Source organism: Perognathus longimembris, chromosome 7 (genome assembly GCF_023159225.1).
Source record: "Perognathus longimembris pacificus isolate PPM17 chromosome 7, ASM2315922v1, whole genome shotgun sequence".
Lineage (NCBI taxonomy): Eukaryota > Metazoa > Chordata > Mammalia > Rodentia > Heteromyidae > Perognathus > Perognathus longimembris.
This window is the reverse complement of record NC_063167.1, coordinates 77,252,349-77,276,665: the sequence shown is the minus strand read 5'-3', so window position 1 is coordinate 77,276,665 and position 24,317 is coordinate 77,252,349. Positions and strand designations below refer to the sequence as shown.

Below are 24,317 nucleotides of genomic sequence, written 5' to 3'. Positions count from 1 at the left end.
TTTTCTTGGAGATAGCCTTCCTGAAGCTCACTGCCCTCCTGATCCATTGTGGACCAGATAGATTCCCTTTTCTTTTCCTTCCTTCCTTCCTTCCTTCCTTCCTTCCTTCCTTCCTTCCTTCCTTCCTTCCTTCCTTCCTTCCTTTTGCTCTCCCTCCCTCCCTCCCTCCCTCTCTTCTTCCTCTCCTCCCTCCTTCCCTTTCATCCTCCCTTCCACAACATGGTGACCTTCCTGGGAATTCCCTTCTCTTCTTTTTTGTTACAGACCTTTTTTTTTTTTTTTTTTTTTTTTTTTTTGTCTGTCATGGGGCTTGAACACTGGGCCTGGGTGTGTAAGGGCTAACCTGAGAACCTGAGTGACTAAATATAAGTTTTAGTGTTAAAATTATAAAGCTTATAAACCCTCCATGCTAGAGGGCTGCACCCCCACCCGTGAGACTAGTTTCTTTTAGTTTGACATTTAAAAATATAGGGAGCCCTTGTTCTCCTCTGTACCTAGGTAGCAACCATGGTAACGGACAGTAAAAAAAATAATCATAGTCATAGACTATAGAAACGACCATAATAGTAGTAGAAATGCCATGGTAACTGTTGGGTTGGTTTACTTATGATTGAGTACTGGATTGTTTTAGCCCACTCAATCTTGCTTAGTGGTAATGGGAAAACATGGTAGCAATTGTTAAAATAAAGTTGGTACTAGGTCAGCATGACTGCAGAATTCTGCTTCTGTAAACGGCTTGCTTAACCCATTTGTGACTTGCTCTACTCCCAGCATTAACCCCCTGCATCAGTGCTACCTGACCACCTGCTATCAATTCCTGATACCAAGGCCAGTTTCCATTATCAAAGCCAAAATAGGTAACTGAAAGGGTAGATAGCCAATAGAAATAGGGCAAGACTTGCTTGCTAAATGCCATCCAATCAAGTATCTGCCAAGTTGGAAATACCCTGCCCCTGTTGTAAATAAAAAACCGGCATATCTCAGGGTCAGGGCTCTCAATCCAGATCTACTGAGTCGGTGACAGTAGAGAGTCCAGGCAATAAAGACTCTCATGCGTTTGCATTGGAATTGGCTCCTTGGTGGTCTTTGGGGACCCAAAATCTGGGTATTACAGGAGCTGTCTCTGTGCTTTTCAGCTCAAGGCTAGTGCTCTACCACTTTGAGCCACAGCGCCACTTCCGGTTTTCTGGTGGTTAATTGGAGATAAGAGTCTCATGGACTTTCCTGCCTGGGCTGGCTTTGGATGGTGATCCCCAGATCTCAGCCTCCTTAGTAGCTAGGATTTCAGGCGTGAGCCACTGGTGCCCGGCCAGACTTTTTTTTTTCTTTTTTGAAATTCATATTTTCCTCCCTGGCTTACTCATAAGTTTCAGTGGAGAAAGTTCTTCTGAGAAAAGATGGAGAGGGAGATATTTGGGGACTTTATTTCCTCTATTCTTGATCGACAATGGAAATAGGTATAAACTTCTATATTGAGAGCATTCTTCCCTAGAAGTCGCTATTAAACCTCAGATTGCATCATGGTTCTGGTTCTCTGTTCTTTTCCCCTTTTTTCTTTTTCTTTTTCTCCTGATTTTTCTTCCTCCATCACTTTCTGAGTTCTTTTCTTTACTTATGTCCTCAGTCCTGGGAAGCTTTCTACCATAATTTCTTCCTTTAAAAAAGTGTCTTGGGAGCCAAGTGCCAGTGGCTCACACCTGTAATCCTAGTGACTCCAGAGGCTGAGATCTGAGGATGGTGGCCCTTTCCTGGTGGCAGGAAAGTCCATGATATTCTTACTTAGAATAAACTACCAAAGAAACTGGAAATGGAGCTGTGGTTCAAGTGATAGAACACTGACTTTGAGCAAAAGAAGCTCAAAGACAGAACCCAGGCCCTAGGACAAACCCTAGGGCCACCAAAAAACAACAACAAAAATATCTTGGGGCTAGAGATTTAGCCCAGTGACCAAGTGCTTGTTTAGCAAGTGCAAGGCTCTGAATTTGGATCTTAGCACTGGAATAAAAAGCATTCTCTATTTCTATAACTCATATCCATCTTACAGGGACTTTTCTGCTTAGGTTGGCTTTGAACCACAATCCTTGGATCTCAGCTTCCTGAGTAGCTGGGATTACAGGTGTGAGCCACCAGCAACCAGCTCAGAGAAGAATCTTTTAACCAACCTTTCACCTGGCTGCCAACATCTAGGAGCTGATCTGTGGAATACGAGGTTCGTGTGTGTATGGTGGGTGGGGGTCCTCCGTCTTTGGTCATTCCACTTAGCTCACTACAGAGCCTTGCTCTCAGCCTCTTTGCTGATTCTCCATGTTGGGTGCCTCTTGAGTTTGGGTCTCTGAAGAACCCAGCTCTCAGCTCTTTTTTCCCTTAAAGCCCTGAGCTTCTCTGGGTTTTTGTGGCAATTATCAGTGTGCATTACATTTGTGCCTCATGCTGCCAATACACATTGGCAGGCCTTTCCAGACTTTTCTTGTACAGCTAGCGACCCTGGCCATCCTACCTTGAGCTCTCATCATTTAGTGGGTATTCTCTATCTACTATCATTCCTCTCTGGGTTTCTCACTGTCCTTGTGTGCTCATTCCTTTTTCATTCTTTCAGTGGTAAGCAGAGTCAGGGAGGGATAAGCACATAAATGCACAGACTTCGCTGGAATGTCACAGCAAAGCCCTGCTGAAAAGGCTTTTGCTTTTGTTGTTCTAAGATAACACACATTCCCTCTCTCTGTCAGACAAGTGTCACCTGCTGGCCAATTCAGCTAGAATGATCTTTGCTTTCCATTCAGGAGCAGGCAACACCCCTAATCCCCCCAGTACCTGGGAGGTTCCAAATGCCAAGAGCAACAGCCCCTTTGTGGGTCCTCCAGAGCCCCAATGATGAGGTCCTCAAATCTTACCACATTATATCAAACCCCCACAATGTTCTCTATTGTCAGGAACAACTGCAAAATGGCATAAATCATCCCCAATTGACTTTCTTACCCCGTGAAGACTCCTATTTATCTACTCATTTAGTCTGAGAGATTAGAGGAAGACCAATCCTTCTGGGACTAAACTTCCTGTTTGGAATCCAACCCTGTCATTATCCTAGGTCTGCTCTTCTGGCTACAGTCTCAGCATCTGGTGTCACACACACAGAGGCAAGGGCTCAGGTTGTGTGTGTGTGTGTGTGTGTGTGTGTGTGTGTGTGTGTGTTCAATTATTTTATGAGGTAATGGGTTATAAACATAGAATCATTAATTTTCTAGTACTTAATTCTGCAGGCATAAATTATAGTTATACACAGTTTATTTAGGGCTTAAATTATTTTTGAAGCAAATGTTTTCCTGATTTTACAGAAAAGAAAAGAACTCATGGTTCACAGAACTTACTGAAGTATATTCAAAATAATTCACAATTTAAAAAAGTCTGGGGCCTGGGAATATGGCCTAGTGGCAAGAGTGCTTACCTTGTTTTTTTATTTTTGCCAGTTCTGGGGCTTGGACTCAGGGCCTGAGCACTGTCCCTGGCTTCTTTTTGCTCAAGGCTAGTACTCTGCCACTTGAGCCACAGCGCCACTTCTGGCCATTTTCTGTATATGTGATGCTGGGGAATCGAACCCAGGGCCTCATGTATATGAGGCAAGCACTCTTGCCACTAGGCCATATCCCCAGCCCAAGAGTGCTTACCTTGTATACCTAAAGCCCTAGGTTTGATTCCTCAGCACCACATATATAGAAAATGGCCAGAAGTGGCGCTGTGGCTAAAGTGGCAGAGTGCTAGCCTTGAGCAAAAGGAAGCCAGGGACAGTGCTCAGGCCCTGAGTCCAAGGCCCAGGGGACTGGCAAAAATAAATAAATAAATAAATAAAAATAAATCTGAAGTCAATAAGAATGGATATTTATAAAAATACAACTCTTCACAATGGAATTTTATGCCTCTATCAGAAAGAATGACATTGCCCCATTTGTAAGGAAATGGAAGGACTTGGAAAAAATTATACTAAGTGAAGTGAGCCAGACCCAAAGAAACATGGACTCTATGGTCTCCCTTATTGGGAATAATTAGCACAGGTTTAGGCAAGTCACAGCAGAGGATCACAAGAGCCCAATAGCTATGCCCTTATGATCACATAAGATGATGCTAAGTGAAATGAACTCCATTTTATGGAAATGATTGTTATATCACAGTTGTAACTACTTTCAATATCCCATGTGTATCTGTAGTTTCTACTATTGATGATGTTCGTGTATCACCTTCTTGTGATTGTGTCTACACTATCTCTGTAATCTTATCTGAGTGTATGGGAAACAGTGTGTACTGGTATTAGAATTAGGAAATTCAAAGGGAATACCAAAATTGAGAGACAAAGGGTAAAATAAGAGAAACACAACAAAAGCAATACTTGCAAAACTGTTTGGTGTAAGTGAACTGAACACCGCAGGGGGGGAAAGGGGGAGGGGGGAGGGGGGTATGAGGGACAAGGTAACAAACAGTACAAGAAATGTATCCAATGCCTAATGTATGAAACTGTAACCTCTCTGTACATCAGTTTTATAATAAAAACTTAAAAAAAATAAAAAAAAATACAACTCTTCCTTTCAGGTCTTTTTCAGCTTTAAGCAATATGATTACTTTTCTATTTGGCTTCTTTCTATATTGTCTGACTTAAAGCCAAACAGCTTAGAAATGTGACAGATTTGCAGTATAACATTTCTTTTCTACCCTCAAAGAGCATCTAGTTTCATTTTTACTTTAGTTTTTTACTCTTGTCAACCTTTTTTTAAAGCATCAGGTCAACCACCCCCCTCATACACTATTTTTGAGGGCCCTGACATAATGTACCTCAATGATGCAACAGGAAGAAAGGTGGAACCCACCTGTTGAAATAGCAAGTAGCCACTGTCCCTGCGATAGTCATTTGCTGGCAGGCAAGGATGAATTCACTGGTCCAGAAGAGGCCAATTAAATGGTACCACCACATATACCGAATGCCCAGAAGAGGCTGGTATTCTACTTGGCCACCTTCAATAACCTCAGCAGTGCCTGAAGTTTAAAACACAAACATGTTCTAGTTAACATCCCTGTTTCCTAACATGGAAGACAGTTCAACCAACCACATTTCTTCATGGCTGGTTATTGGCAACACACAAAACACAGATGCCAAAGCCAAGTTTGAAAGACCCACCATAATTTAAAATCTCCATAGCCAAAGTTAAAAACCGAGACCCCAGCAATGATCATCACAGCGACGAATTCACAGCCATTTGTAAGACACTTGACACACTCTCTTATGCTTTGGATCTGACATGTCCCTCACAGGCTCATGTGTTGAACCATTTGTCCCCAGCTGGTGGCGCTGTTTGGGGAGGTGGGACTTAATTGCAGGAAACAGGTAACTGGGAATGTTATACCTTGCCCCAGATCCCTCTCTGTGCTTTCTGTCTGCCATGAGGTGAACAGAGGCTCCCACCGCCATGTTTTCTGAAGCCAAGGATGACAGGCCAAAATCTCTGAAACTATGAGATAAGATATATCCCCTAGCTCTCATATTGTTTATGTCAAGTATTTTGTCACAGAGATGAAAAGTCAGAATAACATAATACTGTGAAATTTACTCTACTTTGAAGATGTAAAAGTTGAGTTTGGGAAGTCTTACTGCTCATAGTTCATGGAAGGGCACCTTGGACTTACAACCTCACTGTTTGTTCAACACACACTTTGTGATGCAATGCGAACATGTTTCATGGAGGAAAATACACAAAGCCACTAAAACCTTTACTTACCCAGAATTTAGACTTTGTAAATCAGAGAATAATTTCAATTTTCTCAAAGGAATTCAGTTTAGATGTCGTTCCAAGAGCAAACTCACCTAGTATATTTAAAACTTCCAAGATCTTCCTTTAAATCTCAGCTTTAGTCCTTCCTGAGAGCCTGGGATGTGTTATTCAGAGGTTTAGTATCATTGTCTAGAGGATGATTTCCTGCTGGTAGACTGAGCATGAAGATCACCAGGATAAACTCATGATGGCTCATGCTTGTAATCATAGCTACCAGCTGAGGATGGCTTCTTAAAGCCAGATAGAACAGGAAAGTCCATGACATTCTTATTTCCAATCAACTAGCAAAATGCTAGAAGTGGAGGTATGGCTCAAATGATAGAGTGAAAAAGCTAAGGGAAAGCACCCAGGCCTTGAGTTCAAGCCCCAGTGTTGGCAATGCACACACACACACACACACACACACACACACACACACACACACACAAGAATGACTAGGATAGTACTTAGCTTAGGGACTGACTCACAGAAATATCCCTCTGTTAATAGCAATTATAATGAGTATCACTATTGAACTTCTGTTCTGTACTAGGTATTGAACTCAGGGCCTTGCACTTGTTAAAAGATTATCACTTTTTCACTTGGGCCATACTTCTAGCCCAATTATTTCTAAATTTCAGGAGCATAGTACTGTACTGAATGGCAACCAGGTGGGGAAGGATAATGATATTCAAATTATCACACCTGGCTATTTTCCCATCTAAGTTAAAGAAGCCCTTGAATTTGCCCTGCAGATATGGGTTAGTCCAAACCCCTGATTTGTGTGTATCTGATTTGTAGATAACCTTCTGTTTTGCATTTCAAATAAACTACAGTGAAGAAGAAAATGAGTACTTTGAACTTTGGTGAAGCCGATGGCTTGAATATAATTTTAAAATGTTTTCACATTTCTTGTTGTAGCTATAAATTGGCTTTAGGTTCATAATTCATGTGTGCACAAAAGAAGGGGGAGGAGATGATTACGCTGTAGAATAAAACTCATTCTCGACTAAGGCTGCTCCTCATGTCTCCATGCTGTGTTCTGCTAAACAAGAGTCACATTGTAAGAAATAAATAGTGGAGCAGCTTGACTGACAAACACAAGTCAATATTCTGTGGAACACTGAGCTCATTTTGGCTTGAAAGGCAATCTTCTTCAGGTGAGGTGCAGATAAATGCCTATGCTTTTCCAAAGTGGATGTGTTTCAGGTAAGTATTCCCAACTCAAAGGAGCAGGGTTAACACCTAGAACACAAGTTGAGGAAGGTTAGACCAGTGAGCATGGAGAACTAGTCACTCAATCATTGAAGTGCTCAGGGCCAGGGAACAAGGCCATGAGTTGTAGCAACAGATGACAATTTTTCAAGAACAGGTCTATCATTTCCTGATATAGACAAAAGGTCAGTAAGAAAACCTTGGATGTTAAGGGGGTACAGCCTCTCCTGGTGGTTGCTATAGATGGTAAATGAGACAAATTGCACACACTCTGGCAAGAGTTTAGCAAGTGAAGCAGCTGAAATGATGTCAAGATCCACTTACAGCTGGGCACTGGTGGCTCATGCCTGTAATTCTGCCTACTCAGGAGGCTGAGATGTTAGGATCAAAACAACAACAACAATGACAAAAACAACCCAAAACCCAACAAAATCACTTAGACCTCAAAACCCTTTGTTACTTTCCAAAGAAACAGAGCCCATAAGTTTTTTCTTTGCTTTTTGTGCTGGTACTGGGACTTAAACTCAGGCCCTGAGTACTGTCCCTTAGTGTGTGTGTGTGTGTGTGTGTGTGTGTGTGTGTGTGTGTGTGTGTGTGTGTGTGTATGTTCAAGGATAGCTCTCTACCACTTGAGCCATACCTCCATTTCTAGATTTTTTGCTGGGTAATTGGAGATAAGAGTCACTTTTCATGCCTGGGGTTGGTCAAGCCACAATCCTCAGATCTCAGCCTCTTGAGTAGCTAGGATTACAGGCATGAGCCACAGGCACCCAGCATCCCCTAAATTAGTTTAGACTAATTGGCTTTGGGCATATTTGTTGAAGCCATCTTCTATCAATCTTACCAGGCTGTTTATATATTTTTATTTAGAATTATTGAATCTCTCATTGTACCAACTGACATTTGGGGCCAGATACTTCTTTGTTGGGTGTGGCGGCTGACCTAAGCTAGTTAAGATGTTTAGAAGTATTTCTCGCCTCTAAACACCAGTTATAAACCCCCCAAACATCTCCATATGTTGCCAAATGCCACCTGGGAGGAAATCCCCGCTTGAGAACCACTGCTTTAAGCAAACATTCTTGAGGAATCAGGCGCCTGTGGCTTCAGGGTAAAAGCCTGGGAACAGAAGGGACACAGCTGGTGTCTGGGCCTTTTGGAGCCTATATGGGTGGGGCAGGCTTACTTATGTGCACACGACTGCCCTCTCCTGGTTGGTTGGGTCAGTGCAGGCAAGCTTCTGAACCAACCCATTGGGTGAGGCTGTAAAACACAATCATGGGTGGCTGGGGAGTGTTACTGGGCATTGGATTGTGGACAGATCCTGAGATATGATGAAACTTAAGGAATGGTGCTGGAAAGAGCATTGAGTTGGGAAGAAGATTTGATTTCAGGCTCAGCTTTGAAACATCTGTCAGAAAATCTGGGCCCTAGTTCCCATGGCAAAGGTAAAGAAAGCAGATGAAAATGACACTGGAGTGGGGGTGGGAAGTGGGCTTGGGCTCAAGAGTCACACGGGGCTGAGACTTACATCCCCACACTGTCCCCTAATGGCTGGCCAACCCCCAAACAAGTAGTGACACCTCCTATAAGCATTACCTACTTCTCATAGTCTTGGTGATGCCATCCCATCATGGCTCTAAGTGCCACCCACCAAGCCACTACGAGCAAGCCGAATAACTGTTCTTCTTAAGAACAGATCCTCTATTAATATTTAGAATATACAAAGAACTCAAAAAGTTTAAACAGTGGTTGCACACTGGTGGCTCATGCCTATAATCCTAGCTATTTAGGAGGCTGTGATCTAAGGATCGTGGTTCAAAGCCAGCCAATGCAGGAACGTCTGTGAAACTCTCATCTCCAATTAACCACCAGAAAGCCAGTGCCTTGAGCAAAAAAGCTCAGGTAAAGCACCCAAGTCCTCAGTTTAAATCCCAGAACACACACACACACACACACACACACACACACACACACACACACACACACACATTTAAATAGCAAAAGAACAATCGAACTCATAAATGGGAAAACAACTGAAGTAGAAATACAAATGGCTAATACATTTCATGAGTAAATACTTAATACCTCACCCATAAAGGAAATACATATCAAGATCATACTAAGATTCCATCTAATCCCAGTCATAATGCAATTATCAAAACAAACAACAACAAATGCTGGAGAAAAAGGAAGTTAGTGGAAATGTAAACTAGTACAGCTTCCAGTGGAATAAGTACAGAAGTTCTTCAAAAAGTTAAAAACAGATCTACCTTACAACCATGCCATTTCACCTTTGGGCACATAGCCAAAGGAGAATAAATTAATATACCAGGAAGTTGTTTTTTTTTTTTCCTGCCAGTCTGGGCCTTGAACTCTGGGCCTGGGCACTGTCTCTAAGCTCCTTTTGCTCAAGGCTAACACTCTACCACTTGAGTCACAGTATCATTTCAAGATTTTTCTGTGATTTAACTGAAGAGTCTCACAGATTTCCTGCCCAGGCTGGCTTTGAACTGCAACCTCAGATCTCAGCCTCCTGAGTAGCTAGATTACAGGTGTGAGCCACCAGTATCCAGATCCAGAAAGGTTTTTCTTTTCTTTTCTTAACTATTTCAATGTAAAAAGAAAATCTTCTCTAGACTCTCTTTTCTTGATTCTTCCTCATTTCTCTTTCTTCTTTACAGCCAAATTCTTCAAGATTGTCTACTTTTTCCCTTCTCACCTTCTCCTTAGTTACTCTCATACCTTTTCCTCTTCAGAAATCATTTTGTGAAAACCTTCCTCCTGGATTCCAGGATCCTGCTCTCCTCCCTCCTTTCACCTCTGCTTTTCTTTCCTCATCTCCATGCTCAATCCTGAGGATTGACCTCAGGGTCTTGTGCTCTACTGCTGACCCACTGAATAACTTTAGACTATCCTTGGGTTCCTTCTCTTCCTACACTCATCCTAATCTCGTTTGAAATGTTACTTACAAATATTATTTATGTATATCATTTTAAGTATTATGATAGATTCCCCCTCCTGAACTTGTGAAAGGCCAGGGCTGTTTCCAGCCTGATATGTGCCATCCTCATCTGGTCTGTTCCTAGATTAGGGTCAAGCTCCCAATCTTGTATGAAATTTTACCCTATGTTTGCTCTGAACTATGTCAGGTAGAGCTGAGAATAACCCAGAAAGTAAAAGCTAGTACTCGACAGGCCTTGATCAGCACTAGAGCCTATGATAAAGAACACAGCTAATGTCTCGGTCTGAGGAGGACTGCATGAATGTCAAGCAGGAAGCACAAGGACCTATGTGCCCTGAAGCTATAGCACCCTGGACCTCAGGACCGTTGATAGAAAACCTCTGTCTGATAGGAAACCTCCTGTCCAAGCCTGGCTCTGTTGCCTGTTCCAAGCACATCGTGTATATCCCTGTGTCCATCTCTTCTAGCCACAGCCTGGACCCCAAGTGGACTTCTTCATTTTACAAACCCAAGGGCTTCTCGACCACTTTCTCGAGCCCTGGGGCTCTTCCCAACTCAAAAGCGGCACCTGCTGGATTCTCAGGGTTACTACAGTTTTCACTATCTTGCATTGCATCTTTTTGGTGTGGGTTGGCTCTTTGAGGCAGGGTCTTCCTATCTAGCCTATCTAGCTGTATAGCCTAGGCAGTCGAAGCACTTGCTCTGTAGAGCAGGCTGGCTTCAGACCCATGATCTTCCAACCTCAGAGTTCTAAGTGCTGGGACTACAGCTCTGCACCACCATGCCTGGCACCAGACATCATGGTGTTGTTAGTCATTGTCACTGCAACATGGAGGGCAGCAGACTAGTCCCACGTGAACTAATAAATGCCATCGTTCCAGGGGCCTTGATATGCTCTCCCAAATAAGCCTCAAATGAGGCAGAATGAGGCAGTCCTTAACAGACTAATGAACAGTCCCTGATGGCTCCTGGGGACACCCACCCCAGCTAAGTTCACTGGTTCTTTTTTTTGCATACTAAGGTATTAATTCAACCATTTGACCCAAGATAAAGCTCTCAACTTACTTACCTACTGCAAGGCACAAAATGGCACATCGCTGAGGGGACCTGAAGGAAGATGGGCAGTGCTCCGCAGTGGGCCACGCCCCACGCCCCTGGAGGGGTGGCAGTGGGCATCCGCTTCCAGGCCCAGCAAGGGCATCTGCGGAAGGTCACACCACGTGCAGCACGGCCCCAGGCTGGAGTCACTCTGGCAGAGAACAAAGAGCCTCTGTGTGGCGGGCCAGGCACAGGTGTGTGGAGAGTCAGGTATGAGCAAGGCATGGGCCAATCTGGCTTCCATGATGGGCTTGCACGGGAGGGCAGAGGGCTGTCTGTCTCGGGCCTGCTTCTCTCTGACTGTACCCCAAACTCTCAAGACTGCTCTCTTTCTTTGTTCCTGGTATCGTCTTGACTCCTCCCCGCTGAACCCTCTGTGGGGCTCTCTCTCTGTGTTTCTAGTCTTCTATCAATTTCTAGCCTACATGTGCACAAAGTGGGCTGGCACCTTGCTCTGAAAGTGAGGGAGCAGAAAGAGCCCGAGGTTCTTCTAGTTGATCCCTGGAAAATGTCCTACCTAAAGCTGGAGAGAGCACATGCCAGTCCGTGATGCACAAAGGGAACAGAAATGCTGCTGAGTGCCAGGTTTAGAATTTAGGACACTCCCAACAAAGCTCACGTTGTCTATGTGCCAAGGCTCTGCCCCTGCTTCTGACCAGGATGGAGACCACATCAAGCCAGCTGCTAGAGGACTTCTCAACACCACCATGGTGGAGCCCCCAGCTGGCCTGTAATGTTTGCGTCTCTCTTTTCTTCATAACAGAACCTTGGAAGTTCTTCATTAGAACTATAGTGTAAGTGTGTGTGTGTGTGTGTGTGTGTGTATACATGCATGTGCATATCAGTTCTAGGGCTTGAACTTGGGGACTGGGGACTCTCCCTTAGCTGTTTTGCTCAAGGCTGGTGCTCTACCACTTGAACCACAGCTCTACTTTCAGCTTTTTGGTGATTAATTAGAGGTAAGAGTCTCACACACTTTCCTGCCCAGGCTGACTTTGAACTGTAATCCTCATATTTTAGCCTTCTAGGATTATAGGCTAGGATTATAGGCATGAGCCAATGGCACCCGGCTTCTTTTACCTTCTAATAGTAGCACCTTCTCAGTGAAAAGGGTAATACATATGCCTGCATTGTTCTAGAATATACATGGTTCTAAAATATTGTTGCACTGTGTGTGTGTGTGTGTGTGTGTGTGTGTGTGTGTGTGTGTGTCTATCTGGTCCTACCCTCAAATAAGTCAGACTGTGGGGCTGGAGCTTACAACCCTATATTGCTTTTTATTTTATTTATTTATATTTTATTTTGTTAGTTGTGTGGCTTGAACTCTGGGCCTGGGTGCTGTCCCTGAGTTTTCAGCTCAAAACTAGTGCTCTACCACTTTGAGCCACAGCACTGCTTCCAGTTTTCTGGTGGCTAACTGCAGATAAGAGTCTCATGGAGTTTCCTTCCTGGGCAGGCTTTGAACGGCAATCCTCAGATCTCAGCCTCCTGAGCTAGGATTACAGTTGTGAGCAATAGGCACCCAGAACAAATCTATATTGTAACATTGCATCAGAGCTGACTGTGAAATACCCCTGGCTTGGATCTGACAGGAGGCTGGAGGACAGATACAATATTGTCTTTTTAGAACCAAAGCAGTATGAGCTCCTATATGCATTGGCTTGAAACTTATTCTGGCCTTGCTGGGCACAAACTTAACAAAGTCTCGCCAGGGCTCTGTATCGCCTGCTACTGATTTGACGAGGATTGGCACGTGACCTTGGCTAACACTGAAACCTGGAGCCATTGGGTCATTTCTTTCTATCAGCCTTGGTGTATCCTGCTGTCTTGCAGGAACTTCCTAAAGCTCTCAGTGTTTACTGGAATTCTTCTTTCACAAAACACAACACAGCTTCTCTGAAGCTGGTAGAAAAGAGGAAAAGGAATTTTCAGCTCTCCCTGATGCCAGAGCTTCGGCAGCATGGCTGTGTCCATCAGATGCCCCTGGCTGCACAAGGGGTGTGCTGCCCACAGGGACAGGCCAGTGGCTCTGTGTGTGTGTGTGGGGGGGGTCTAATGGGGTGCACCCACACCCGCTGTCCCTTACCAGCAGTGCCCAGGCTCAGCAGCACAGCCACCCACAGGACCCAGAAGAACAGCAGGATGGCGAATGTCCACAGTGGTTGGAACAGCAGGAAAGGAGAGGTGCTGAGGCCTCGGTGGGTGATGTGGAAAAGCTCAACTGTCAATTTTATTCTCTTTCTGATGCCAAAAATCAAGATGAGCAGAACTGCCTGGTGAGATAGGAATTCAAGTAAATCATTCAGCATGGTTTGGACTAGGTAGAGCTTAAAGCAAACCCAACTATTCTATGGACATCTTAGCAAACAGCTTTTCACTGCTTCTGTAGCAACTGAGAAGATAGATTCTCACACACCAATGAAGCACCTACTATGGGCTGGCCCCCTATGTGAGGCCTTACACAAGGCCTTGTCCCTTCCTAAAGGGGCTCATAGTCTGGTCAGAGAGCAAGAGAAAGTAAGGAGACAGTCCCTTGAGTCAGGAAACTCTTTTCTTTCCCTCCCCCTCCTTCTTTCTTTCCTTGCTTCCTTCCTTCTTTCTTTCCTTTTCTCTCTTCCTTCCTTCTTTTCTCCCTCCCTTCCTTTCTTGTCTTTCTTCCCTTCCTTTCCTTTTCTCCTCTTTTCCCCTCCTGGTACTGTGGCTTGAACTCAGGGTCTGGGTGCTGTCCTTGTGCTATGTGCTCACAGGTAAAGGCTGGTGTTTTTACATTTGGGCATTAGCTCCACTTCTGCTTTTATTTATTTATATTTTTGGTGGTTAATTGTAGATAAACATCTTATAGATTTAAACATTCCCTTCCCCCACGACCCCAGTTCTTTGTCTATAAAAGCTGACGCTCGTATTTGTAGCCTGAAAGACAGCTAAAGATGGGCTGACCGGGTGTCGTCCCATGGTTGCCTGTGGCAAGTAATAGCGCTGCCCTTCACCATGTCTCCTTATTGGGCATACAGGGGTGAGTTCGCTGGATCTGACATGTGGAATTCCTGGAGTTTGAACCCGGGGTCGGAGACTCTGGTTTCAATGTCACCTGGGCAGTGACTGGAATGAGTTGTGCTTGTCAACCTCTCTCCCCAACCAACCAGCCTTTCCTGCCTTCTTGTTGTAGCTTTGCCTGTTTTCAGCCAGAGAGTTCACAGAGGGAGGCAGCAGGTTCTGTGGAAACCATAGCAATTCAGCACTAGACAGGCTTGGAAACAAAGGTTTCTGTGTGTTCTAGGCCAGCAGGAGAGCCAACCCCTGATGGCTATAAAACATGCCATTCCTCATAAACAGGAAATGGGATGTGTCATAAGCCCGCCCCTTCTCCACCTTGCAGGCTTGTGAGATGAAAACTACACTAGCAAAAATTTAACAAATCAGATCTCAGAGACAGATGGCAGAAATGACATGGAAAGAGATAAAGACCATTTTACCTTCTTTTGTGTGTGTGTGTGTGTGAAAGTGTTGATTTATTCCTATTGAGGCATCTGAAATCCAGGGAAGGCACTGAATCAAGCTGGCATGTTCTGAGGTGAAAGAAGATCCAGTGCTAATTGTTTGGGGCTAGAATTTGATGATTTGGCTATCAGCTCTGGCTGGTTACTCAACCGGGCATGGCATTTCTTACCGTGATAACTGTGGCTACCACCGCAAAGGCCAACACGCACTTCATGTTCTCCCTTTCTGTGTCCAGTTCTATGCTCAGGTCATTGGTATAGTCATAATAGAGCCACCACAAGACACCACAAACAACTAGAAAACAAAACAGCAGTGGGCCTGAAGAACCTTCATATTGTAGCTTGGGCCTGAGCAGGTCCTGAAGCTTCCTGGAATAACTGCAGAACATGTCAATGTGAACAGCCTGAACAAAATACAGTCTAAAATAATGAAGGTAGCCAGAGAGACTTCATTTGACCAGAGGTCAGTTAAAGTTAGAATGCTTTAGCCATTGTGACACAAAGGAAATGTAGTGAAGTCTGGCCAGTGTGTTTTGTGTTTTTGAAACATGGTTAATGTGTTGTGTCCCTCATAAATGAGAGTAGCCACTTCTGAGAAATAAGGCCCACCCCCAGCAGGTGTGTGACTTAAGGCCGTAAACCCGCCCCTGTGACAAAATACAGAAGTGCAGAGATTCCAGGAGAAGTGTCAATAACTCCTTTGGGCAGTGAAACTCTCACAATGACCAAGTAATCAAGAAAGTGTCAATAACTTCTTTGGGCAGTGAAACTCTCATAATAACCAGTAATCAAGAAATAACAGGAAATACCTGAAGTTCCAGATGTCCCCTCAAGTTAAGGATGACTTGGGTGACACCCTTGCGACCAGATCATTTGTCTAAACCAATCATTTTGAACCCTATAAGCTAGCCAATCACCTTCACCAGGCCCGTTCCTGCCATTGATTATGCCAATCATTCTTAAGAATTATTTTATAACTTTTCCGTGATACGAAATGACTTGCTGCGAACTGCTATGCTGTTTTATGATTTTACCGCAGTGTGATATGATTTTCTGTGTGATGATGTGACGCATGGAATGTTCCCCAAGACCCTATAAAAACCCTGTTAGCTGAAGGATCGGGGTTCTTGATTCAAACCTGCTGCGTCAGTGACGATCATGAGCCCAGGCTCGAGCTTGCAATAAAGACTCTCGTGTGTTTACATCGGCTTTCAGCTACTTGGTGGTCTTTGGAGACCCTGAAATCTGGGCATAACAGGCTCAGCACTTGTACCTCAGATAACCAACTCCACACCACCATTCCTAAATGTAGAAGCCCACATGGAGGTCAACCAGATGACCCTGACACGGAGGCAGGACTAAAATTTCTAGGACCTGATAGCTAGCAGTTGCTTCTGGAGGAGCTGAGGAGACACCGGCCAACCTAGAGGACTCACCTAAGATGGCTGCTGGTCTCTGGGGAATCCAAGAAGGTGACCCCAGAACAGAGGCCTAGCCTAATACAGGTTGGGTCTGGGTGTGAGCAGGAAGGAAACTGCAACAACAGACAGGATGGTGAGAGGAATGTTGGTGTCCAAAGTCCACATTGTTCAAAAAAGTCTGATGGGAGCCTAGATGGTGGCCTCTTACCCATCAGCCCTTAGGAATCATGTAAATGAGAGCCATATTTGAAGGATATGCTGACAGGACTGATACTTTGCATTTGCAATACAAAGCACTACTGGTAACTATAGGGAATGTCAGAGTGGGTGTCTACCCTTACAAGTCATAGCCTTCGTTCTCCACCATAGGGCATGCTATGGTTTGAGTTTGAAACATTCCTCCCCCAAGTCTTTGTATTAAAGCCTGGGTTCCCCCACTGGTAGTGCTATGGAGAGTGGTGGAAATGTTAGAAGGCCAGTCTTGATTGGAAGAAGTAGGTCACTGGGTAGACTCTTGACAGGTACATTGGGACCCTGACCCCTTCCTCTGACACTCTGCTTCCTGGCTGCCTAAAGGTGAACAGCTTTCCTCTCCTGCATGCTTCCTGCCATAAGAACACTGCCTAAACAAAGGCCCAGAAACTAGTGTGGAGTAATTATGGATTGAAACCTCTGAGACTGAGATCTAAAATAAATCTCTCCTTGTTTGCAGCTGAGTTTCTGAGGTATTGGTCACAGTTATGGAATAAAGGGACTAACATGGGACTGGAGGGCTCTGTAGTACTGAGGCAGAGGAATGAAACATGACAGCCTTCTGAGTCATTAAAATTGAAATACCTGGCTTGGGACACAGAGAATGGAGGAACAAAGTTTGAGGCTCACCTGGGCAAAACGTGGGTGAGGCCACTATCTCAGTCAATAAAATGTTGGCCACGGTAGTAAGCACAGGTCAACTCAGTTATGAGGGAAGTGTACATAGGACGATCACAATCCAGGCTGCCAGGGGCATAACACGAGACACCATTCGCAAAATAACAAAAACAAAAAAGAGCTGGGGGTATGGCTGAAGTGACAGAGTGCTTGCCAAACAAGCAACAGGCTCTGAGTTCCAAGTTAAGTATCCCAAACAGACCAAACTATCCTAGACCAGTTGGTCAGTAGCTGTTATCTTAAGCCTCCTCATGCCACTACTCCTTGGACTCCCTCTCCCAGTAATATCTGTGGAGACCAACTATCCAGTATCTAGTGGAGTCCTCCAGGACCTGGGTCTATGCAGGACTGCTCTTCAGTTTGGTTGACCTTTACCTGCCCATGTGTGACGTACTGGTTCAGAAGAAATTCTTTAAAACACTCCCAACAGACACTAGAAATCTCACCCAATGTCATAGTACTAGTAGAATATTTTTCTTTAGTTTTCTAGCAGTACTATGGGTTGAACCCAGAGCCTTATGCATGCTAGCCACATGCTCTACTATGGAGCTATAGTCCCACCATCATTATGGATGCTAGGGTTACTCAAATGACAAAGTCATCTGAAAAACTGCACAGCATTGTAAAATCAAGGACATATTTGGCATTAATTTTGCCATTCTGCCCATTCTGCATCCCATTTTCCTCTCTGGGCCTGACTTTTCTCATATGGACAACTCTAGGAGTAGACAACATACCCCTAAGCTCCACTTAGCTAACACATGTCAACATTTCTGTGCCTTTTTCCACTCAAGGCTGGTGTTCTACCACTTGAACCACAGTTCCACTTCTGGTTTTTTTGTGGTTAACTGGAGATAAGAAGGGTCTCATGGACTTTTCTGCCCAGGTTGACTTTGAACTGAGATCCTCAGATCAACACTGCAGCTCTTTACTTCATGGAAAGGCTTTTCAATTACTCAAGAAGAAATCAGTCAGGTAGAAGAAATACTTACACAGCAATCCCAAAATCACCAAGGAAATGAAAATGTGCACAAGAAGAGTGGTGACAAACCGGAAGGTGAACAGCATGGCCAGAGCCCAGGCTGAAAAAGAAAGTAAGACAGGTAAAGTCCCAGCAAGCAGGCACAGGGCGTCACTAAGGCTGTGCTGGCCAAACCCTGCCAAGAAGCAAAGGCCCATGGCTGACTCTAACCTCAAGAATCTCAGGATGCACACCAAGCACCAAGTGAAATGACAGGATGCCCCAGGTGCCTCCCTGAAATGGACACAAGTTCACTCAGTCACAGAAAGCCTAGCTCTGTAAGGGCTGGTATTCTTCTGTAATTAAAATTAAGATCTGGCACTGGTGGCTCATGCCTGTAATCCTAGTTACACAGGAGGCTGGGATCTGAGAATCTTGGTTCAAAGTCAGCCCAGGCAGAAAAGTTGTGAGACTATTATCTCCAATAAACCACTCAGAAAAAGCCAGGAGTGGTGGCGCAGGCTCAAGTAGCAGAGCACTAAGACTTGAGCAAAAAGTAGCTCAGGGATAGTGCCCAAGTCCTGAGTTCAAGCCCTAGGACTGGCAAAAATCAATCAATTCTGGTACTGGTGGCTCACACCTATAATCCTAGCTACAGGACGCTAAGATCTGAGGATCATGGTTAAAACCAGCCTGGGCAGGAAAGTCCCTGAAACTCTTATCTCCAACTAAGGGCCAGAAAAGTGGAAGTGGCTCTGTGGATCAAAGTTGTAGAGCACTAGCCTTGAGCAAAAGAGCTCAGAGACAGAGCCCAGGCCCTGAGATCAGGCCCCACAACAGGCAAAGATTAAATAAAATTAAAGGGGTTGGAGATTTAGCTTAATGGAAGAGCACTTGCCTGGCAAGTGTAAGGCCCTGCATTTGGTCCTCAGCTCTGCAAAAATTAAATTAAAAATAAGTTATTATTTCCAAACACCCAAATCATTGTTTTTCTTTTAAGTTCAAATGAACTCCTTAAAATTTTTGTCATAGTAATTATGATGTTATGTCTTCACACCAGGCATAGGTAAAGTTGTAACTTGTAATGCTCTTCGATATTCTTATTAAATCTAAAAAAGTAAAGCCTTTGAAATAAAAATTTAAAGATTTTTGTTCTAAAGCTATTTATGTAAATGAAGGCATTTATTTTCAAATATTTGGGCTCTATTTAGGCTTATGAACTTGTCTAAATACTTCAGTAAATCTACAAATATAAATGATTGTCTTTTTAAATTAAATCCCAAGATGGCACATGGGTATTTCAGCATAGGGCCTGGTGGTATTGGGTTTGGAATCAGACAGATGTGGGTCTGGGGCTCAGTTCCACCTGCACCTGCCACCTGCCTGTGATCTAAAGCTGGCACCTGCCTCACAGGAGCTGGTCACACAGGCATGGTGGTCTAGCCCTGTTTCCCATGGATGCATATATTTCCCACTCTTGCTCATGAAGCAGCCCTGTGATCTGGCTGACCTACAGACCAAGACATATTGGCTGTGAGACATGGCTTCTGCCTCCTCCAGCCCCTGTGGTCATACTTTTCACAGCCAATTCACGAACAGGCAATCCGATTTGTGCTGTCCATCCCTTATGCAGAGCCAAGGGCCATAGACACTAGAGTCCAGAGACAACATTGGGACAATTCCACCAGGGTGGCTTCCTAACTGAGCTGGACTTCTTCCAGTCCTCTTTCCCCTTCCCCTTGAACCTGAAACATTGAAAATATCTCCATAAAGAAAGTATGAAGCTTTATATCTAAGTCAAAAAGATAACATTCTCATTGTGCTCATATTCAAGGGCTAGACATGGTGGCACCCTACAGCGAGTTAGTAAAATGAGCAGAAAATTACCTAGTGCAAGAAGACACAGGCCAAGGATGATGTCTCTTCCTGACATGATTCCTCTCAGAATTCGATGGAGGGCGTCTACATCGTTGATCAAAACAGATGCAAACAGGGAATAGCACTCAGGTGTTTGGGGGATGCATCGATTAAACAAAGGAAACGACTTGCTAAACATAAAAGGTATAATTGATGCATCGATTAAACAAAGGAAACGACTTGCTAAACATAAAAGGTGGTGAACATGTTGAAAAGATGTTTACTCAACGTCTTCAATGACCAATAAAACATAAGAAGTATAGTAGTAAAGAGTTTGGGGACCTGTTTGCAAGTACATGGTAGAAAGCCAGGCAACCTGGTCTGACTCAGTGGTTAGTTGGTGTGTGAATAAGAAACTGATGATGGAAACCTACGCCAAACATCTAAACTTGAGCATTTGTTTCCTTTTTTTCTTTTCAGGGTCTTAACATATGCTAAGTTAATTGACCTGCTTCTGAGCTACATCCCTAGTCATTAAAAATTGTTTTCTTTCTTTGTTTCTATTAAAAACATTTCTTTTTTTTTTTTTTTGGCCAGTCCTGGGCCTTGGACTCAGGGCCTGAGCACTGTCCCTGGCTTCTTCCCGCTCAAGGCTAGCACTCTGCCACTTGAGCCACAGCGCCGCTTCTGGCCGTTTTCTGTATATGTGGTGCTGGGGAATCGAACCTAGGGCCTCGTGTATCCGAGGCAGGCACTCTTGCCACTAGGCTATATCCCCAGCCCCTATTAAAAACATTTCTAAGACAGGTGCTGAGGTGGGTCATATCTGTAGTCTCTTTTTGTTCCCTTTTGCCAGTCCTGGGGCTTGGATTCAGGGCCTGAGCACTGTCCCTGTCTTTTGTTTGCTCCAGGGTTAGCACTCTGCCACTTGAACCACAGCGCCACTTCTGGCCGTTTTCTGTATATGTGGTGCTGGGGAATTGAACCCAGGGCTTCATGTATATGAAGCAAGCACTCTTGCCACTAGGCCATATCCCCAACCCATGTCTGTAGTCTTAACAACTCAAGAAGCTGAAATCTGGAGGATCACAGAAGCCAGCCCAGGCAGAAGAGTTGCAAAAGTTCCATCTCACAAATAATCAGCTAAAATCTAGGCTGCAGGCAGGCCTCAAGTGGTAGAATGCCTGCTGAAAAAGCAAGCCCAACAAGCATGAAGCCCCGAATTCAAACTCAAGTGCCAGCAAATAAACAAATAATTAAAGAATACAACCTACAATAATAAACTATTTCCATTACTCTATACCTTAAATATATACATTTTTATATTGTATTCTTTATCACATTGCAGGCAGGTGACATGTCTCCTCTTTGGTCTGTGAAGTTTGTTGGGATTTCCTTGTTTTTCATGACATTGACCTTTATGAAGATTCTTCTCAGGCATTTGTAAACAGTTCCTCCAGTTGTCAGGAATTCTGTCGTGTTCTCTCAGGATTACATTGTGCTCCTGGCTTTTTGGGAAAGGGTCCCCACAGAAGTGAGGTTCTGTCACACGGAACCCAGGCAGAACGCATCCTTAGGGAAAGAGAACCATTTTTCTCTGTCACAGTCAATCTTTGGATGAGTCACTGTCTTGTCCATATTCTACAGGAGGCAAATGAAGCTCCACTTCTTAGACAGAGAAGTATTTATGTCATTTGACATTCTTCTGTATTATAATTCAGTGGAATAATTAATTGGCTAGCTATTAAGCTTTTCAGTTTGACTTTTATGTCCGAAGGACATAATCTGTGTTCTGTGATGTTGTTATTATTATTCATCATTGTCTTCTTCTTCTCCTCCTCCTTCCTCTTTCTCTTCCTCCTTTCGAAAGCATCAATTCACAGTCTTACCGCATTTTCACACTAAACAAAATGGTTTTTCTGAGGTTGATTTTTTTCCCCCTAAGTTATTATGAGAGGGCTCTTCTTTTTCTGTTTGATAGAAAAATTAATCTCTTAAGAACTGCAACTATTTGCATAGTAATTTTGTTTCTCCTGGTTTTGTTATGCAGAAAAGGGTTTGATGTAGTCAAATTTATCAATTTTTTGTTTCAGTTGTTTTGTTTTGTGCCAGTCCTGGGGCTTGAACTCAGTGTCTGGGTGCTGTCCTTGAGCTTATTTTCACTCAAAGCTAGCACTCTACACTTGAGCCACAGCTCCACTTCCGGCATTTTTAGTAGTTTATTGGAGGTAAGTATCTCATGATTTTTCTGTTCAGGCTGGCTTCCAACTGTGATCCTCAGATTTCAGCATCCCCTGCAGCTAGGATTACAGGTGTGAGCCACCAGTGTCCAATTCTGTTCTGTTCATGCAGGTTTAAAATAGTTATAGGCCTTTCCTATTCTTGGGTTATGACAGAATTCTCCCTTGGCATCCAGTACTTTTGGTTTCATCTTATGCATTAAATTATTATTGTTTTGTTTGTGTTTGTCAAAGTACAGGGCTGAGCTCAGGGCCTCAAACTTTTTCTCCTCTTTTTTTGCCCAAGGCTGCTGTTCTACCATTCGAGCCACAGCATCTCTCCCAGCATCTGGCTGGTCAGCTAGAGATAAGAGTCTCCCAGATTTGTCTCCTGTGCTAGATCAAACCATGATCCTCACATCTCAGTCTCCTGAGTAGATAGGATTACAAACACGAGCCACTGGCACCTGACTTATGCACAAAAATCTTTGATGCACTGGATTAAGCTTGGCTGAACCAATGTCATTTGTTATATCATGAACTTTCTGTCACTAATTTCAAATGCTAGTTTCATTGTGTACTAAATTTCTGCTGATTCTTCTATTGAAATCATGATAAATTTATATGCCAACTTAAGAACAAATAACATTTTTATAATGTAGAAAGAAACGACATATTTAAAACTCTGAGGCACTGGTCTGTAATCCTTGCTAATCAAAAGACTGAAATTTGAGGATTATGGTTTGAAGCCAGCCTGGGCAAGAAAGTCTGTGAGACTCTTATCTCTAACCACTAAAAAGCCAGGAGTGGAGCTATGGTTCAAATAGTAGAATGCTAGCCTTGAGGATAAAAAATCTCAGAGACAGTGCCTATGCCTTGAATTTAAGCTCTAGGACTGACAAAAAATATGCTGAACTATGTTATCAAGAACACAGCACAGGGGCTGGGGATATGGCCTAGTGGCAAGAGTGCTTGCCTCCTATACATGAGGCCCTGGGTTCAATTCCCCAGCACCCACGTATACAGAAAACAGCCAGAAGTGGCGCTGTGGTTCAAGTGGCAGAGTGCTAGCCTTGAGCAAAAAGAAGCCAGGGACAGTGCTCAGGCCCTGAGTCCAAGCCCCAGAACTGGCCAAAAAAAAAGAACACAGCACACAGCATATTTTCTATTTTTTTGTACATCAAAAATCAATTCTGTTTTCTTCCTGTGGTTCTTACACATGTCTTTTTTTTTTTTTTTTCTTTTGCTATTCCTGGGCCTTGGACTCAGGGCCTGAGCACTGTCCCTTGTTTCTTTTTGCTCAAGGCTAGCACTCTGCCACTTGAGCCACAGTGCCACTTCTGGCCAGTTTCTATATATGTGGTGCTGGGGAATCGAACCAGGGCTTCATGTATATTAGGCAGGTGCTCTTGCCACTAGGCCATATTCCCAGCCCCTCTTACATATGTCTTTAAAAATTATGTCTAGGTACTTTTGTGTCTTTATGGTTTTTACCTGCAGTAAATATATGCACACACATATATAAATATTTAAAATAGGTCAATGTACAGGTTTCAGTAAGTTGATCTTGCTCTAAGCTCCCTAAGTTATTTCTTATATTGCTTGCAGGAACTTTCCAGGTCTACAATCATGCCATCTGCAGAGTTTTAATTTTACCTTTCCTTTTTTTTTGCCTGTCCTGGGGCTGGAACTCTAGGTCTGGGCACTGTCCCTGAATTCCTTTTGCTCTACAACTTGAGCCACAGAGCCACTTCTGGCTTTTTCGGTGATTAAATGGAGAGAAGAGTCTCACAGACTTTCCTGCCTGGCCTGCTTAAAAACACGATCCTTAGAGCTCAGCCTCCTAGGTAGCTAGAATTACAGGAATGAGCCACTGGTGCCTGGCTCAATTTTTAAACCTCTAGTTTCATTTTTTCTTTTCTATTAATAAACAGATTCATAACACCACTAAACCCAAAGTGTTTGAAAGCAAATGTTTCCTGAACGTTCATAGAGTGTTTATGAGAAATATGGTCAGACAATAGATCCAATGCTGTTGTTCTATTTGCTCCTCCTCTTCCACTCTCCCTCTCCCTCTTGCCCCCCAAGCTAATACTTCATCAGATCTTAACTTCATTAGTAAGACTTGGTCAACTATGGTGCTTTTTAGCCATTGGGATAATTCTGGGCTGATAAAGGATGGCCCATCTCAATCAAGAGGAAGACCACCCAGAGAGGTAAATAAAACTTGTGGAGCCATGTTGGGTGGCTGAGTAGCTGCCTGACACTGACTGTGTCATTGGCTTGAGCAGAGCTGTAACTCTATGCCACAGCCTGAGGTTTCTTCTTGTTCCTGTTTTTCTTCTTACACCTAGCAGACTTCTCA

At 43.8% G+C, this 24,317-nt stretch overlaps 1 protein-coding gene across 3 annotated transcripts in view; it reads right to left on the bottom strand.

Annotated features, from left to right (window-relative positions):
* Slc44a3 (solute carrier family 44 member 3) overlaps positions 1-24,317 on the bottom strand; it is a 58,923-nt gene that overhangs the window by 26,377 nt on the left and 8,229 nt on the right. For 2 of the 3 annotated variants that reach the window (XM_048352005.1, XM_048352003.1), the window contains exons 5-9: positions 19,764-19,924; positions 17,908-17,997; positions 14,735-14,859; positions 13,154-13,340; positions 4,854-5,019 (exon numbers count right to left, since the gene is read on the bottom strand). In XM_048352005.1, coding sequence (XP_048207962.1) covers positions 4,854-5,019; positions 13,154-13,340; positions 14,735-14,859; positions 17,908-17,997; positions 19,764-19,924 — 729 coding nt within the window. The remainder of the gene's footprint in view (positions 1-4,853; positions 5,020-13,153; positions 13,341-14,734; positions 14,860-17,907; positions 17,998-19,763; positions 19,925-24,317) is intronic. The other variant, XM_048352004.1, reaches the window with a different exon arrangement.